At 33.8% G+C, this 17,453-nt stretch overlaps 2 protein-coding genes across 4 annotated transcripts; both read right to left on the reverse strand.

The window, feature by feature from the left end:
* Positions 1 to 1,369: 1,369 nt before the first annotated feature.
* LOC102609393 (protein GRAVITROPIC IN THE LIGHT 1) lies at positions 1,370 to 8,124 on the reverse strand. The gene is made up of 3 exons (XM_006477804.4): positions 7,857 to 8,124; positions 7,403 to 7,559; positions 1,370 to 3,350 (listed from the first exon to the last, which is right to left on the reverse strand). Exon 3 carries the CDS (start codon positions 3,348 to 3,350, stop codon positions 1,884 to 1,886), a length of 1,467 nt encoding a protein of 488 aa, XP_006477867.2. The 5' UTR covers positions 7,403 to 7,559; positions 7,857 to 8,124; the 3' UTR covers positions 1,370 to 1,883.
* Positions 8,125 to 11,248: 3,124 nt separating this feature from the next.
* Positions 11,249 to 15,833, reverse strand: LOC102609105 (uncharacterized). Of its 3 annotated transcripts, XR_008053404.1 has the most exons (9): positions 15,684 to 15,833; positions 14,687 to 15,060; positions 14,326 to 14,553; positions 13,821 to 14,175; positions 13,611 to 13,738; positions 13,333 to 13,468; positions 12,377 to 12,617; positions 11,655 to 11,834; positions 11,249 to 11,558 (listed from the first exon to the last, which is right to left on the reverse strand). XR_008053404.1 is itself a non-coding variant. In XM_052438207.1 (8 exons), the coding sequence occupies exons 2-7, from the start codon at positions 15,028 to 15,030 to the stop codon at positions 12,378 to 12,380; spliced, it is 1,431 nt and encodes a 476-aa protein (XP_052294167.1). In that variant the 5' UTR covers positions 15,031 to 15,060; positions 15,684 to 15,833; the 3' UTR covers positions 11,249 to 11,834; position 12,377. The 3 variants fall into 3 exon arrangements, 2 of the variants coding, with proteins under 2 accessions (XP_052294167.1, XP_006477866.2); XM_052438207.1 differs by having other exon boundaries at positions 11,249 to 11,834; XM_006477803.3 differs by lacking the exons at positions 11,249 to 11,558; positions 11,655 to 11,834 and having other exon boundaries at positions 11,999 to 12,617.
* Between the last annotated feature and the right edge of the window lie 1,620 nt (positions 15,834 to 17,453).

The raw sequence follows: 17,453 nt of genomic DNA on the forward strand, positions 1-17,453 counted from the left end.
GTGAAAATAAAATAATTTTATTACCTTATATTCCTACGACGGTTAGATTTTCATCGATCAATTGTAGATGACTCATGTTTCCTACATCATCCTATAAATAAAACTTTTAATTTACTTTCGGAAAACAAATTGGAAAATTAGTGCAATTACTATTCATCGCTAGATTTTTTATGGTGAAAGAGGGCCGCAGTCGGTCGGGTGATGCTTGGAAGCACAAGAAACAAATCCCCTCCTTTCATAAATTCACCTACGCACCCAGAGTGATAAGTGTCGTTTTATTTTGGCATCACATGCCTCTGCGAGACCGACCAAATTTAATAAAGTAGGTTTGTGCATTTGGTGGACCCCAATACATATAGCTTTTTAAGAAATTCGGTTTAGTACGTGCAGTCCCACAATAAATGACGTAGGACTGATCACCTTACGAGTTTTTATTGGTATAGTTTTGTTATGGAGCTCACAACTGTCAATGAGAATCAGCCACGTTCGTCACACACCATAAAATATGTAACTGCACACACTAGACTAGATCCCTAAGTTTTATTATAATTTCATTTATGGGCAATATTGCAATTCAGAGGGTTGCGGACTCAACGAAACATTTTGCACTTCGATGCACGTTTTGATGTTTCATATCTCAAGCGTCTCTGTCTCCAATAAAATACACTTAATGTAAAGCAGCAAGAACAATGCATGTTCGAGAATATTCAATTATTTAACATCGGAACTAAACAATGTCATCAATCATCTAAGAGAGAAGAAATTCGTAGTTATTTCAAGCAATAATATTTAAATTAATAAATTATCTCAAGCTATTATTAGTATCTAAATCATATGTATATGGGTAGTAGAAAACATAAAAATTAATCGAATTTATGAACTCATACGCTCTCTTTTTTTTTTTTTTCTTCTTCTTCCTTATAAAGCCGGTTTATAGAATAAATTCCACCCATGAGGCCATGATCCTATTCTTATTGCAGTCATTTAATTTACGAAAAAAAAAAAGAATCTGTATATTTGACACAATTTTTTTTATTTGCAAACAAGAATTCAGATCAAATTGCATCAAAATTGTGTTAATTAAAAAAAAATTAGATTAATATTACAATCACAAATTTTAATACAAACTAATGTAACATATTATAATTGAAGTACATCTACGTATACATACACATACATTATGTTTGCGTGTGTTCGTGTGTGCAGTTAAAGCAGATTCTATCTATATAAGGAATCATATCACAGAATTGGAGTCAAAATCCCATCACTGCGATGCTCTTTCCAGCAAAGAATATTCCAGATCTTTTTTCAAACAAGACAAGAGAGATCTACCCTTTTTTTAAAAAAAAAAAAAAAAAAGGGACAAAGCATCCAAAGCCATATAATGTATACAAAATTATAAAATACAATGTGAAACATCAAACATCCCACCTACATCTAATAGGTAAAAATAATACATATAATTAATTATGTACATTAAAATAAATAAAAACATTAAAAAAAAAACAAATAAAAGTAATAGTGCAAAACAGCTAACATCCCTCTGTCATTAGCCTAATATTAACAAAATTGGGAGGGGGAGGCAGAGGCTGTGTCTCTTACAAATTTATATAAAAGGTAATAAATAATTATTCAACGTTCTGCTGCTGCTACTACTACTACTACCACCGCTGCTAGTCCGCTACTACGCGCTTTCACATAAACAAAGAGACAAAAAATCCCAGGTAGCATTTCTTTATGTTTTTTCATAATCCCCACAACAACACAAACCCAATTTGTCTGATCTTAATTTAATCTAACATCATTTAACGGACAGTGCCACAGAGGCCCTCCCCAGATCAATCAATGTATGATTCGTGCTGTGGGGACCCCATGACCAACGGCTATGATTCATTTCGAGCTGGGGAGAGATAGACCTGGCACTGCAGAACAGTTTTACCAATCCTGAAACCTGGAACAATGGTGAATGCCACTCGAGGTTCTGCTGAATCTGATGATGATGATAGTGATGGTGATAATGAAGATGATTCCTGAGGATTTTCAGACGAACTAAGGAATGCTTCTTCGGCTACGCTTTCCATGTACACTTCTGAAAACCGAGACCCTTTGTTCACTTGAAAGATTGAAGCCTCCGGATCGAATGAAAATGCCAGGCAATGCAGAAGCCAAACTCGCTTTGCCATATCTGCAAACGAGGAAAAGAATGCAGAGTCTGGAAATTCACCGGAATTTATTACATTTCTTTGACTCAAATCGCCAAAGAATGCTGACTCCATCTTGGGGTGAATCACTTGGCAATACTTGGCGCGGCAGAATTTTGCGAATGATGATTTAGGCTTCCTGGAAAGGAATTCCTTCGCTTTCACAGGTTTTAGCTCATTGAATCTCTGAAAAAAGAGCTGCTGTCTTTGCTGTTGCTGCTGCTGCTGCTGTTGATGTTGTTTCGCCGGAGAGTAATTGGGGTAGTGAAATGCGTCGAACATTTCCCTGCAAACAAAGGACTCAAATGCGAAACATTTGTGATCAGCTCTGTAATACACCACATTGGGTTGGATTGAATTGGCCGCAGCATCAATATCCCAACCAGCAGATTTCAGCTCATCGATCATCAGCCTGACAAAGCTCCTGATGGATTTAACAGTGTGCCGAAGAACTGTATTGAAGTGGCTGGGACTTAGCCCTGATAGATGAACATTGTCCGGCATAACCAATTGCCCGCTCTGATTCATTCTCTTCTCTAATGCCTTGTTCTGTTTATTCGACTCCTCCAACTTCTCTTTCAAAAATATGATTTCCGAATCCTTGAGCTTCAACTGAGATTCCAACTTCTTCCCCATGATTTCGTATGTCTTCAAAAGAGACTTCAGCTCCTGAATTTCAGCTGAGACCATTGTTTTCTCCGGCGAAAAATCAAACTGTTTTTTCAAGTAACACTGCTTCAATTCGGACAAAAGCTTAAGCTCAGAAACCACCAATTGATCAGAATATTGAATCCCATCGGCATCATAAGGAGACTGCGCATGCTGTAACTGAACATAAGATGCTTTAACGGTTGAAATGCTAGCAAATAATTTAGCAAGAAAAGCCTCCAGGGATATTCTGTATTCAAGCTCTGTATCTTCTTTGCCGAATAGCTGAGACCAACTGACTTTAGGCGGCTTAATTGCAACGGCAGCAGCCTGATGATCATCCTTGAACTTATCTTTAGGCTTTACTGTATTATCCTTAACTTTATCAACTCCGTCAACCGGAGCCACGCCGGTGACTGCTCGTATGTGAAGCACTTTCGCAAACGTACGTGCTAGTCTACTCTTCGCCGGAGTCACAGCCGAGGGTTTTACAGATTCCATCTGCAGAAAGAACTACAAAATGATGAGATGAAGCTGATGATGGTGGGAGTAAAGGGCAAATGATTTTTTTTTAAGCGATCCCAAATTTAAAAAAAAAAAAACCACAAAAAGAGAGCAAATAAAGATATGAGGGTGATGATGACGATGATGAACGTGTTGAAAGAACGAAGAAAAAGCAATATGCTTTAAACACTTAGACCGAGGTGAGAGCCACTAAAGAACCCATTGGAATATCTTTTCTGTGTTTTTGAAGGGGTAAAAGGAGGACTCAACTTTTAACGGAGGCAAAAAGAAAAAGATGAACAGAAGCAGAAGCAGAAAGCAACTATAGCTGAACACGCTAAAACAGACGCGTTAAAGTTGGAAATTCGAAGTGCTTCTGGGCGTCGAGAAAAACAAGTTGAGTGGTCAGATATTCCTTCAAGTGGGCAGAAAGAGAAAATTGAGAGGAATTTTAAACAACTCGAGAAGCTTGTTTATTCAAAGCTTAAACTATTCTTCCCATTTTTTCTTTTTTCTGGGTCAAAGTAAAAAGAAAATGTCCCTATCAACCAATCTAATATTTTTATGCATTTAATCTTTTACCAACTACCCGTATTAAATTACACGGAGCTTTAACTAATATTAGAGACAGACATAAAATTATTTATTGCAAGGCCGTCTACTTCAATATTCTCAAAATTAATTTAAAATGGATTTTTTTTCCCTTATGATCCTTCATGTTTTAAATTAAGTATCCACCTATTTTTATTTAGTGTTACTTACAATGCTCAAAATTCTTTTTTCTTTTTGTTTTTAATAACAAAATCATCGTTGGTAACAAATTTTGAAAGAACACACGTATTTAAGACATGAGCTTGTCATAGTAACAATAAAAACAAAATTGTTACAAAAAAGCGTTTTCTAACGCAAAATAGAGATAAGCATTGCATATTACTAATGATGCAAAGAACCTGTGTAAGGGTGTGTTTAAAATTAAAGTTAGATTAAAAACTACAGTACTAAATTATTTAATAAACACTAATTATTGTAATTTAAAAATTATATTGATATAATATTTTATTTATAGATATAAAATTTATTATATATTTAATAATTTTATTAAAATTATTATTTAAATTTTATATTTACAACATATTATTAATTTTTATTTTATAATTATAATTTTTTGTCAAAACAGCCACAGCTTAAAAGCTACGGACACCTCAATACAAACATGACTAAAGGCGGTTGAGGTGGCATGCTCTCAACCAATCATGTTATATGAATCCCATAAGATAAACATCAATGACCCACTAAAATAGTCTTCTCTCGTCCAAAGGAGTATTTGGTAGAAATTGAAAAACCAAAAAAAAAATGTGGCAAACCATCAGGAGACACATAACTTAATTAATTAAATAAACCTACTCATCAGGCATACACAAGTTTATATTTATGGATAGGTCACTTATATAACTTACAGCTTAACTAAAATGAAAAAGTAGCTCCACCCCGTTATTCGTGAAAGAATGAGTTCTAAGTTACTAACATCTATGATTTAGCCTAATCTTCCCTCCCTCTATATAAAAGAAATATCTTTAATAAAATGACGGTTAAAAGTTCAAAACAAAAAGACAAGTGCTCGCAAGAGTAAAAGAATTCAATGATTTGATCCATTAACAACAGTGAAGCACGATTGTAAAAGTCAAAAACTCTCCCAGAAAATAATCAAAAGAGTTGCCATCAACAGGGAGAAACAGTATCCCTATAGATATTATAATGGTCTCATGTTCTGAAAATAGAATCTGTAGATTGCAGAGCCTGGGACAGAGACTTGAGTGAAATCAGATTTGATCATTTACTGCAATATTCAATACTTCAGGCAAAATCACGTGGCCCCAATTGAGTACCACTCGGAATATACAAAAACTGCTCTTTCACAGTAAAAGCTTTCAAAAGTGAGCCAGTACTCCCACATTTATATCCATTGGATTTTCAGAAGCACTCAAATGTTATTTTGGGATTCGGACCAGTTTAAATTTATTAGATTTCAATCACAACATCTCTTTCCTTTTCCGATAAAAATTTAATTTCTATCTGGTATCATCGCTCGTGAACTTTGTCAATAAATGGTTACATAACACAATACTATTAACAGAAATGTTACTTAACCAGTAACTAAAGAGAAAGTTGGTTAGGACTGCTGCCCGAGAAAGTTGGTTAGAACTGCTGCCTGCTGCTCGAACCCCACAAACACAATGAAGAAGTATTTTCTTCTTTAGTTATAATATATAATCGAGTAAAAATAAATTTTTTTATTTGAGTGTGAATAAAATAGTCATATAAAAAATTTAAACAAACCCAAATACAAATAGAGAACACATCTCTCAAATATTAGTAAGAATTAAAAATCTAATCAGAACCCAATAAGTTAACCCCACCAAATAGCCTGACTTATAAATGTCAATTATAAAAAAAAGTAAAACAGAAACGGTGACATAATACAACCGTTTTTCTTTAATTTTTTCTTCTTTAATGATTTTATACTAAAAAAAGAATAAAATAATAACATAAATTAAAATAAAAAAACAATCACCTTATTCTTTTTCAATTGCAATATTAAAAAATTCACTTTCTCTTAAGGACAGCCAGCCGAACAACCCATCGCCCACCAACAGTGTCGACATGGTGGTGCCGGCTCTCTAAACTCTATCATGGTCGTTGTGGTGGCGGTGGCCGTTTCCGTCACTGACGGACAGCTATTGTGCTAGGTGGGGGAAGAAGAATTTTTTTTTTTAATCGTGGGAATATGATTGAAAATGAATAGAGAGAGTGAGATTTTATCTTTTCTTTTGTTCTTTTTTATTTTATATTTGTTATTTTATTATTTTTGTCATTTTTTTTATAAAAATCATGAAAAAAATAGAAAGAACAGTACTATGCTACCGTCTCTGTCCTCCTTTCCTTTTTTTCCTAATTAAAGAGCATTTCTCTACCAAAAACCTGTAGCAAGCTACCCAAGTTAGCAATGGGGAACAAAGATTTTAATTTGAAGGCTACCCATATACATTACAAGTTAGTATCTTAAGAAAATTAAGGGTCGTCTTGAAAAATAAGATTTTTGGTGGGGGGGTGTCTTGAAAACTTTTCAATTTTTACCTTATTTTATAAAAATAATTAAAAGCTTTTCCGCCCTGTTGATTGGGAAGCGAGCCCGTTTGATTCCAATGACTTCATTGCAATTTAACGAACAAGAATTAGTCTTATATTTGGCATTTGGTTCTTGTTAGCTTATATTTGCCGTAAAATATAGCCCAGTAAAAATATCAGTAGCTGCCAAAGTTACTAATTTTTAGCTTTGTGCTTTACAGCAAAGATAAAGATCCCCTACGTGAACAGCTTATCATAGTCATGTCAACATCAATAACAGAAGTTATCATCACGAAGGAGACATGGAGCCCATCAAATACAAAGGCATTTAATCCCCATTTCTCTCCATTGGTGATAAGATGAATAAAAATCTGCTAATTAGTTGACAGTGTTCTTTTTTTTTTTTTTTTCCCTCATTGAAAGTTCAATAAATTTTTCTGAAAAAAGGATTTGTGAGCCCAACGCCACGTTAAACAAATAGCCCCTACACTACGTTCACAAATAGAATCCACTAAAAGTATTTTCTTATCTAATTATCACGTGTTTTATGATAAAAAAAAAAAATTGTCCCTTATAATTTGCTAATCACATGCTATTTTATTTTTTTATATATTTTAAAATGGTAAGTGAGATATAATTTGTTAATAACATGCTATTTTATTTTTTCATTTATTTTAAAATGGTAAGCGAGAGATTTGCAAATTAATGGTTTGACTACTAACTCCAAAAAGGAAATTACGTGTCAGAAATTAAAGCGAAACTACCATTTAGCGTGCATGCGTCTTAATCACACGAAATCCCCAAATTTAGAAGAGTTTTAATTAAAACAAAAAAAACAGTTTTTCTAAAAGCATAATGAATATTTTTATTCATGAATTAGAAATAGTTAATAAAATATTGCGACAGAGATTAGTGATAATTACCTTTAATTAAAACTGCGGAAATTTCGGAAGGCAATTTCAAAGTCTGAAATTGCGTTTACTTCATCGTAACGTGAATCTCAAGAAAACAGAGCGACAAAAGCACCGCAACAGCAAATTCAATAGCGACCTTTGAACCTGCAGCCCCTGCAAACTAATTCTAACAGCGCGAAAAAAAATTAAAAACAAGTTCCAAAAACGCACGAAACGAAATCAAAAACCTTATAAGAAACATGAAAAACAAAAACAATACTGAAAGCTTCAACGATCAAAACAAAGCAGAGCAAGGATTAAATCTGAAAACGGAAGCAAAAACTTGAAACATTTACGCTTTAAGACTCTAAAACGTTAACTCTTAATCAACTATTTCTGAAACAAAAGGATAGAAGATCGTTTCACAATGTAAACAAAATGAAAAGCGAATCAAGAGTTTCCGGACTTCATTCTTTAAACTTACCGTTTTCAGGGAATGTTGCTCTACTATGGGCTCCGAAATTTCAAAAAAAATTATAATATTCAAAACGAAATCTCGGGCTCTCCGCTTTGAGATTACTACAGCGTCTCCACTGATTCAATTAAAATCCTTTTTATCAGAATTTTCCTTTTGAGAGCTGAAGCAGAGAGACTTAAGGCTAGTTTTAAAGAAAAATAATAAAAAAAATTTGGGATTTAGAGAGAGAGAGAGCGGAAAATAAAAACAAAGCGAGTGCCGGAGGAGAGAGAAGAACAGGGATTTTAATTGGAAGAAATAGATCGAAAATGACGAAAAAGGACAAAGTCCGACGTAGCATTGGGACCTTAAAAATATAAGGTCTAGGTCGGGTCGCTTTCTCGTTACGCATTCGCCCCTGGTATTTGAAGATATCATGCGTCCGTTGTGAGGGTGATGGTTGGGGAAAACAGAAACTGGTGAGGGGTAATTTCGGGTTTGTGGTTTAAAAATCTGAGCGCGATTTTGCAGATCTTACGTGTGAACGGTTGGACTTTGCATAAATGGACGGCTAGAATTGAAAAGTAAAAAGGAGACGGGAGATTGTGTGCGTGGGAGATTTGTGTAGGGGAGCTGAGACACGTGTGAAGTAATTGTCGGACACGTGAGTGCTAGTGTGCCCCACTTATTTGCTGATTCTGAGGTAATTCAGAGATCCAGCTGGTGTATTTGTTTTTACTTCCTTGACATCTACAGAAAATCAATTTTGTTTTTTTTTTTTTTAAAGAAATTTATTCTTTTTCTTTTACTAATTTTTCTTCAAACGAATTTTCAATAAAGCATTCTTTTCAAGAAAAGGAATTTGCACTCCTCTTAAAAAAAAAAAGAAAAAGAATGTAATAAAAGGAATTTGCAATAAAATTGGGCTGAATTTTTACTAATCTTTTATTCAAAAACAATATTATATCCACAGAGCCTCAACGCCGTCATTTACAAAAAAAAATCAATTATACATGATCATCTAATTATACTCACACTGTATATTAGGGTTTTTTATAATCCACAATTTCAATTCTTTAAAAATATTACAAAATTTATTAATAAGAAACTTTTTAAACTTTAGAGAGATTTTTATAATGGGATAGTTAGGTAAAAGGCTTTATCAAGAAATTTAGTAGAAGGTGCATTCTATTAGTGTGCTAATGTGATACGCATGTCCAATTAGCAAAAAATTTCACTACAAAAAAATAATAAAATAGAGCTTTCAAACTAAAGTGGAGATAGTGTCCATTTGGTATGTATATCTATATAAAATCTTTACTATTTTCTGGATATTTAATTCTTCATAAAATAATTCTGATTCTCGACTACTTAAAAAGAGCTTCTGAAAATTATTTTTTATGGTTGTTTGGTTGCAAGAGCTTATGAAATATCAAGGAAAAAAATATTTAAATAATTTTAAACTTATGAGTGCAGGCCTTTTTTTTAAAAAAATAATAATATATATTAGATGGTCTTAGATAACTCATTTTTCCACAGATTTACTTAATTAACATCACATAACGTAACATCAAAAAACTCACTTTAAAGGTAATCAAACTGATTTGGTTTAAAATTGTGATTGACACCCAACAACAAATAATTTTTATTTTTTTCAAATTGTACTCATAAAAACTATACATAGTAGTGATTACCAAAAAAAGTAAGAAATTAAAATATTTATATAAAAATTACATGCATTTTTTATCATCATATAATGTGTAACAAGACAAAAAAGACATGATAATGTAACATAGTAGTGTGCTATGATAAGTTATTTTTTAGTACAGACATCTACACTATACATTTTAGGGTACGTTTGAAATTAAAGTTGGACAGCTGTAACTTAAAAGTTACATCGCTAAAGTGTTTGGTAAACACTAACGACTGTAGTTTGAAAGTTATATTGATATATTTTTTCACTTGTATAATAAAAAATTTATTATACTATTAATAATTTTGTAAAAATTATTATTTAAAATTTATATTTACTATATATTATTAATTTTTATTTTACAATTACAATTTTTTTTTTACAATAATTATGTTTTAAAAATTACAGTACCTTAATTTCAAAAATGATCTTGATATTTTATTATACCGAAGACTTTTTATAAATAAATTAAAAAAAAAAACAGAAAAGAAAGAAGAAGAAGATATCGATGTCTTTCTAGGCATGGCAAATAAGACAGCATGATAACGTTGTCCTTAATCAGTTTTGGGATTATAACAAATAGAGATTTATGTCTTAATCATACTTCCCTAGGTTAAGCATGCGTTAAGCCATCAAGAATAAGACATATAGCAATGTTCGATAATTAGTAAATACCACCGAATCTATATATATATATATATATATATATATATATATATATATATATATAGCGTGGCTCTGGCCAGGGAATGGGACAAGCAATCTTTTTCACTTCCTTGAGGGTCCTACAAAATTTAAGCCTAATATATACAATCGTGTATGACATTAGTTGGTAGAGAGTAAATGTATTTTTAGTAAATATTATCGGGATAATTTAATGCTTCAGTTTTGCCGCTGCCGAAAACGTACAAAAAAAATAAAAGAAAAGAAAAGAAATAATCTTTCTAGAAAAAAAAATCCTTTGAAATCAATTCTCATTTTGCATTGCAAAAAATAAATAAATACATCTCTCCATATCTAAGATTTGGAGAACAATTAAATTCGGATTGAAAATGACATGGGAACCAGAAAGTAAATAGAGAATCAATCAAGACTTTTGCATTTGCTTACGTATTGTATAATATTTTTCGTTGATTTTTAAATGTCAAAATTGTCAAGACATGAAGATGATGAGCCGTGAAGGTTTTTTTCTTTCTTTTTTTTGGTTAGCTTTTGGTATTTATTTATTTTTCAATTCCCTCGTTTTATTATGTTAAAATTGTCATGACTTGAAAAGGGTGTTTCCCTTGTATGAATGGACAAACGTTGCCTCAGAGGGTTTGACTGTTCTTTCTAGTTTGGCAGGAGTCATTTTACTTCATTGACATTCATTGGAGTATACGAGAAATTTTATAAATTGAGTATTAATTTTGATATATTCTTCGTAAATATTCTCTAATCCCACCTAAATGAGGTTGAACTGGCAATCTCATCATTCTTATTATAGAGTGGATAAAAAAATGTCATTAGCTTATTGGCAAATTCTTTTCTCGCGCACAAAGCTCATTCAAAGAATGAACAACCCAATAATCCAAACAAATATAGTTAGTTAGGTAGTTGAGACAATAATTAACCCAAATTTGTATATATATATATATATATATATATATATATCCAATGATTAATGCGCATAATTTGTTGGATGATTGGATTGGATGAATGTGCATGTACACCTTACCAAGTTAAATTAGGGAGCCCTCAAAAACCACGAATTTTATTAAATATTCAATCTTCATGCAATTTAGATTTGAGGGTATCTTCTAATTTCATGGAAAAAACTATAGCAAGTTGAATCCATATTGTCATGTTCCACGTCTTTGTTCCAATTAATTAAGAAGCACTTGACTATTTTTTCCGATTTTCACGAGGGCCTTTTGCTTTATTGATTTTTCTACATAATTCAGAAAAAGATAAAAATAATTTTCTAGCAAATTGCATCCAGATGTCATCCTCATCCCACTCTGCTGGCACTCGTGCAACATGTTTGCAATGTCCAGCTGCCCGTAAACATGGACACAGAAATTCAAAAAGCAAAATAAGAGACACGAGGAGAAAAACTGGCTTTGCCCGTAGTGAATGTGAATAGTGAATACCCTTGTTTAGGCCAAATTTTGTGAGGGCAACTGGGCCTCATAAAGGAAAAAGAATGATGTGATAACTGATAAGACGCTAGACGCTTGAGGTGAGACTTTGAAGCTGCAAACATCAGCTTTTTCTTTCAATTGTGCCAGTTGAGTGCGCACCATTGTGGCATTGTCCGATCCCGGGGCATCCTGAGTGTGGACATATAAAACTTCATCAAATTTCAGATTTATCACAAAATGGACAGAAATAACAAAAGAAGCAAATTGAACATTTCAAGTACAAGGCATAACACTTGATTGCATAGGTACAGTTTCGTGTGGTTTGATAAACGATGTTACATAAATATCCAAAATTTAATCGATAAGCAGGAAAATTTTATCCAATAATTAACTCAGAAAATTACACTCTGTTTTCCTCAATGTTCTTGTAAAATCCATCAAAGTACACTTTCTAGATCCATAAGATCGAAGAAATTTAATTTAAGCTCACCAGTGATAAGGCGAGAGGAGGAGACAAGGGAAAACAAAAAATTAGGAAAAAAAAAGCATTGTGTTTTTGCCCATTTGTACTTTCGTCGTTAAAAGACAATTACAACAAACTAATCCTAAATTCTAACTTGAACTCTGGTGTTAGCGAAGGCCTAAATACATCTCTCAGCTCTCCGAAAATTTTGCAGGAGAGCTCAATTGCCACGGCCAAACTACCACTCAAAACTGAGGGAGATATTAACCTTAAAAGCCAAAGAAGCCAAGCTCACTGGCTCTCTCCTTCTCGAAAGTCTCGAAGTACTGATAAATGATGGTGACGGCAAGCAGAATCCCAGTCCCTGAACCAATTGCCCCCATGAAATCTGCCAACACCGTGAGAGCACCAATGCACATGCCGCCAAATGCTGCAGCTGTGGGTATGTACCGGTTGAGCTCTTTCTGTAGGTTTGCCTCCCTATGTCCGGGCATAACCATTTGCTGTTCCTGTAAATAGAGAGAAAAATTGTAACATATGATGTGCCTGATATTACTCAGCAGATAATCTAGGAGAAAAAGCTCAATATTCATAATAACTGATTAGGACTAGGGCCAAATTGAATAAAGAACTAATTGAAACTTTCAGGTTAAGAAGAAACAATATGTTTCAGTAACTGCATCCAGATCCGAGGTAAAGAACCATGGACAATTGAACAAAGAAGAATAAGCACAATAACGCTTTTAATTCAGATGAGATGTATGAGAATAAAGCCAAGATTAATCCAGTAACTTTACAGTGAATTAAATTTCGGATATGATAGAGAAGGGTCCATCAGAGATCCAACGGGCAATGTGTTGCCATCCATATTAATTCAAAGAAATGCAATAACACTTCAATTTACATGAAAAGAACACAATGTTACTAAGTATGATTAAGGTAAGTCTGGGTGCTAGAAGGTTAAATTGGTCTAATCAACTCAAGTCCGATGCCAACAAATCATTCTAGTTTGCATAGCCACACCTTAACTCGATCGACCAACAATCCACTTCTTGAAACTTTAACTACACTACTAAAAGTATGCAAGATTATAACTTTTGTCAAATCTTATTTCCAGCATGTTCACAGCGGCAGAAATGCAATGCCACACTCACCAAAACTGCAGTATGCAACTACCACGCTTTTTTCTGACAAAGTAAAAACCGCAAACATTAAATCACATACCTTCAGCTGCTTCGCGACATCTCTAGCAGATGATCCAGAAACTTCAATCCAAGTTTTTGAAAATAGTGCGCAGGCCGACAACATAAACACAAGATAGAAAAGTGCATGGAAAGGATTGGCTGCCATATCAGCTAAGCTGCAAAAATACATGTCATGTCAATGGAACATCTTTGGTGTCATTGAACGAAGCATGAAACAAAACAAGATAATGTTACTTCCACCAATTGAAATGCCGCCAATAGTTAGGTAAGTAGCCAGATAAGAAAGGTCTTAATTACCTCGAGGGAGCAGTGATATAATATGCGATGCCACCCACAGGCACATATTGACCACCAGAGTACTCAGATTCCTTCCACTTACCTAAGAGATTCACGAAAAAGTTTCCACTGTATCTCCTGTACAGCAACTGTATAAGCACACATTATTAGTAAGATTGAATAAAATCAAAATCCTATTAAACAAAGCATATCACCATCAACCTCCAATACCTGAGAAATGAAATACAGGTTGGAGACAAGAGCAGACTGCAAAATGATGGGCATGTTAGAGGTATAAAACAATTTGATTGGGTATGATCCCTGCTGCCCACGGGCATTCTTTGATCTAACAGGCAAAACAACACGGAATCCTTGGAAGTAAATGACAATTAGGAAGATCAAGACTGTGGCAAGAAGGTTTGTCACATTTGGAAGATTCTGCCGGTAAAAGGCTTCCCGAAGAGCACGAACTTTGTCATTTCGAGTTATCAACAGATGGAATAAAGCAATTACAGCACCTTCAAATTCGGCTCCCCGTCCACTGTTAATGGTGGTGGGACTAAATGCTTTCCAGATGATGTTTTCACTGCAAAAAAATAGTAAAACCTCTTTAAGCATTGAATTTTCTATGTCAAATATTGCGAATCTATTAAGCTTTAAACAACAAAGTGCTCCTAGCCACAAGACAAACAAGAATCCTTAGTCCTCAAAACAATAAAGTAAATTTTCAACTTACCAAATATTGGTTGCAATGAATAGGGAGATACCGGATCCCAGGCCATAACCTTTCTGAAGGAGTTCATCTAAACAGATCACAATTATACCAGCAAAGCAGAGCTGAACAATGATTAGAATGGCATTCCCTACTCCAAGTTGGTTAACACTACCATACATTCCTGAGAGAACATAGGCAACTGCTTCACCAATAGCTATGATGATGCCCAGCAACTTCTGTGCACCATTTCTGGGAGGAAAAACAGTCATCATCAAGGAACATACATTCGGCAAAAGGAGCAAATAGTTTGACTAATAAATAACCCATAGTAAGTCAGAAGCCAAGATAACCGAGATAAACTTAGCCCGTAAAGAATACTTACAATAGGGCACGATCTTCGCGAACATTATTGTCCACTTCAATGATCTTTGACCCGGCAAGTAGTTGCATCACCAATCCAGATGTCACAATTGGGGTGATACCAAGCTCCATCACAGTCCCACGGTTCGAAGCAAGAATAACACGCATCCAATAGAATGGATCCGCACCAGTTGTCGAGTGTATGCCATACAGCGGGAGCTGACTGCACACCAAGAATATGAAGAGAGAGATCACAGTGTAGATAACCTTCTCTCTGAAAGGAACCTTCCTGTCAGCGCTCTGAACCTCAGGAAGGAATGCAAGAAAAGGCCGGACAAGATGGAGCACTCTGAATCCACCTCCCATCTTATTCAGTCCCAACTAGACCAACCTAATCTGCAAACCACGATATAAATATCCCAAGTCTATCAATACCATTCACACTAAACCGAATGAATAATAAAGAGAGGTTAATGATAACTGCTACCAAACTCGATTTCAACCACAAAAGCTTGAAAGCAGAAATTCAACTATATAATCTTGAACTCAACAAGTTATTAATATTCAGCTGTATAATCTTAAACTGAAACTAAAACAAAAATTATGAATACATTTAATTCATATCTGCATAATAGCATTATGAAAATTAAAAATTATCCTCGTAACATTCTGTTTTGTTAGCTCCACCGAATTACAAATAATCTTATCAGCTGCAATGCAATGATCTAAGAATTTTTTATTACTCCAGTAAGAAAAAAAAATGACGGCAAAATAAGCTGGCATAATTGTACCAATACACACATGCATGCGCACGGAAACGCAGATCCAACAACAACATTCTGTTTGGTTGCCTAGAAAGTAACATGAATCTCAATTGCAATTTTCAGATCTAAATACAGAATGCGGTTATGCAAAGCTAAAAAGGATGATTAAAATCGATGTTCATATAGATTCGTCAACAAAGTCAACATCATAATCTACACAAAGAAAAGTGGATCGATCGAAACTGAAGAACTAACCGTACGAACTCGCGGATCGGAGAACCGTAGAGAAACGTTACGTTAAATGAATCTGAATTCTGCTAAAACGGGACCGAAAATGCGAACGAACCTGTCTTCTTTGCGAGGGTTTTATATGGGGGTTGCCTGCGTGGCTTTGTGGACACGAGGTTGAACCAATGAGTAGTGAACGCGTGTGAGGGGAAGAGTGACGTGGATAACGAGAGAGTCAGACGGCAGGTTTGACCTTATTTGGTAATTTTCGAGTGTGGACTGCGGATGGGGTGTGGACCATTTCGATATTTTCGAATTTGTGGATACTTGTATCCTGTTTGTTGGGCTTGGGCCATCTTGGAGGGGTATTTCAGTAATGAGCTGAACTATTGGTATCCCTCTAAAATCTTCTTAAATTTTATTTATTTATTTATTTATACCTTGCTTTACACCAACAATACTATTTTTCTAAATAAACAAATTGAAAACTCTCTTTTCTCTGGCTTCCCTTGTTAGCCTTGGGTAGTCATCTTCTAAAACTTAAACAGATACACGCTAATAATTACTAATTATAACCATCTGCAAAATATAATTTAGGCAATAGAATTCAATGATTTATAAAACCAATTCTCAGTTTTGCGCTTTAAATAAAACTCTTGACAAAGGTTTTTTTTTTCCTTCTTATCTCCGGTATCGATATAAAATGACACAGACACCCAAAACAATGATGCTACTAAGTTATTAAAAAAATATATGACGGCCTGCAACTTCAAAGAACAACAAAATAGAATAAACCGAAAAAGGAAAAAGAAATTTAGGGAAAAAAAGAACATGCTATCCTAAGTAATTAGAAATAAAACACTCAATATAGTAGACATTGAGAAAGAAATATCATTTGATTAAACATTTTCTGCAAATTTTGACTGTAGAAATTGAATAAAGAGGGGGTGGGGGAGAGAGGTTATTTTGAAATAATAGTGGTGTCATTAGAATTAATTGAATTTTTAGATTTTTAATGGCACATCTTTAGGAAAAGGGGTTTTTCAAGACTTTTGAGGGTGTTAATTGCACTAATTCTATTCATAATTTTCTTTGAATGTAATTTTAATAGATTAGGGGTTTTATGGGATTAATTAAGATTTAAAGGGTGCGAACTCTTTAGTAATTTGGAGTGACAACAATTAGAGAGTGAACCTAGGATTGATAAGATAGTACATGTAATCCTCCAAAATTTATCAATAAAATTAATTGATATTTTAAAAGTTTAAACATTTAAATTCCACTCAATGATACATATGAGACTATCCCACTTTAGCTGAGAATGACTATCCCACTCGAGTTTTTTTTTTGGTTCAAATGGAACCTTATGTGCAAAACTCCTATAAGTATACTTTTATAATTTGTTAATAATCTAGTCTGATTACAGGATAAATAAAAATATTAATGAATTTTTTTTTATTCTAATTATGATTCATGCAGTAAATAAACAAGTCATTATAATCCTGAATGCTGCCCAACTTCATTGCATTATGCTTATAGTGTATTTACTTCATGGAATGAGAATGTGGTGTAATGAGAATGAGTTGGGAATGAGAATGGACTGGAATGAGATTCCAATGTTTCTTGACAAAAATAAATGAGAATGAGAATGTGCTGGAATGTCATTGATGTGTTTACTTGGCAAAATAAATGGGAATGAGGAATAGGAATGGGAGTCAATTTACTAAAATACTCATAGTATTAAATAATGTAATTTTCATTAACTAGATATATGTATAAATATTATTATAAAAATGA

This window comes from Citrus sinensis, chromosome 3 (genome assembly GCF_022201045.2).
Source record: "Citrus sinensis cultivar Valencia sweet orange chromosome 3, DVS_A1.0, whole genome shotgun sequence".
Classification (NCBI taxonomy): domain Eukaryota; kingdom Viridiplantae; phylum Streptophyta; class Magnoliopsida; order Sapindales; family Rutaceae; genus Citrus; species Citrus sinensis.

What these genes read in the sequence shown, in the direction of transcription:
- LOC102609393 (XM_006477804.4), bottom strand. Translation starts at nt 3,350, where the DNA reads ATGGAATCTGTAAAACCCTCGGCTGTGACTCCGGCGAAGAGTAGACTA.
- LOC102609105 (XM_052438207.1), bottom strand. Translation starts at nt 15,030, where the DNA reads ATGGGAGGTGGATTCAGAGTGCTCCATCTTGTCCGGCCTTTTCTTGCA. An exon ending in CGCGAAGATCGTGCCCTATT is followed by an intron (nt 14,554 to 14,686) that starts GTAAGTATTCTT and finishes TTTTCCTCCCAG; the next exon opens with AAATGGTGCACAGAAGTTGC. An exon ending in ACCTGTATTTCATTTCTCAG is followed by an intron (nt 13,739 to 13,820) that starts GTATTGGAGGTT and finishes GTGCTTATACAG; the next exon opens with TTGCTGTACAGGAGATACAG.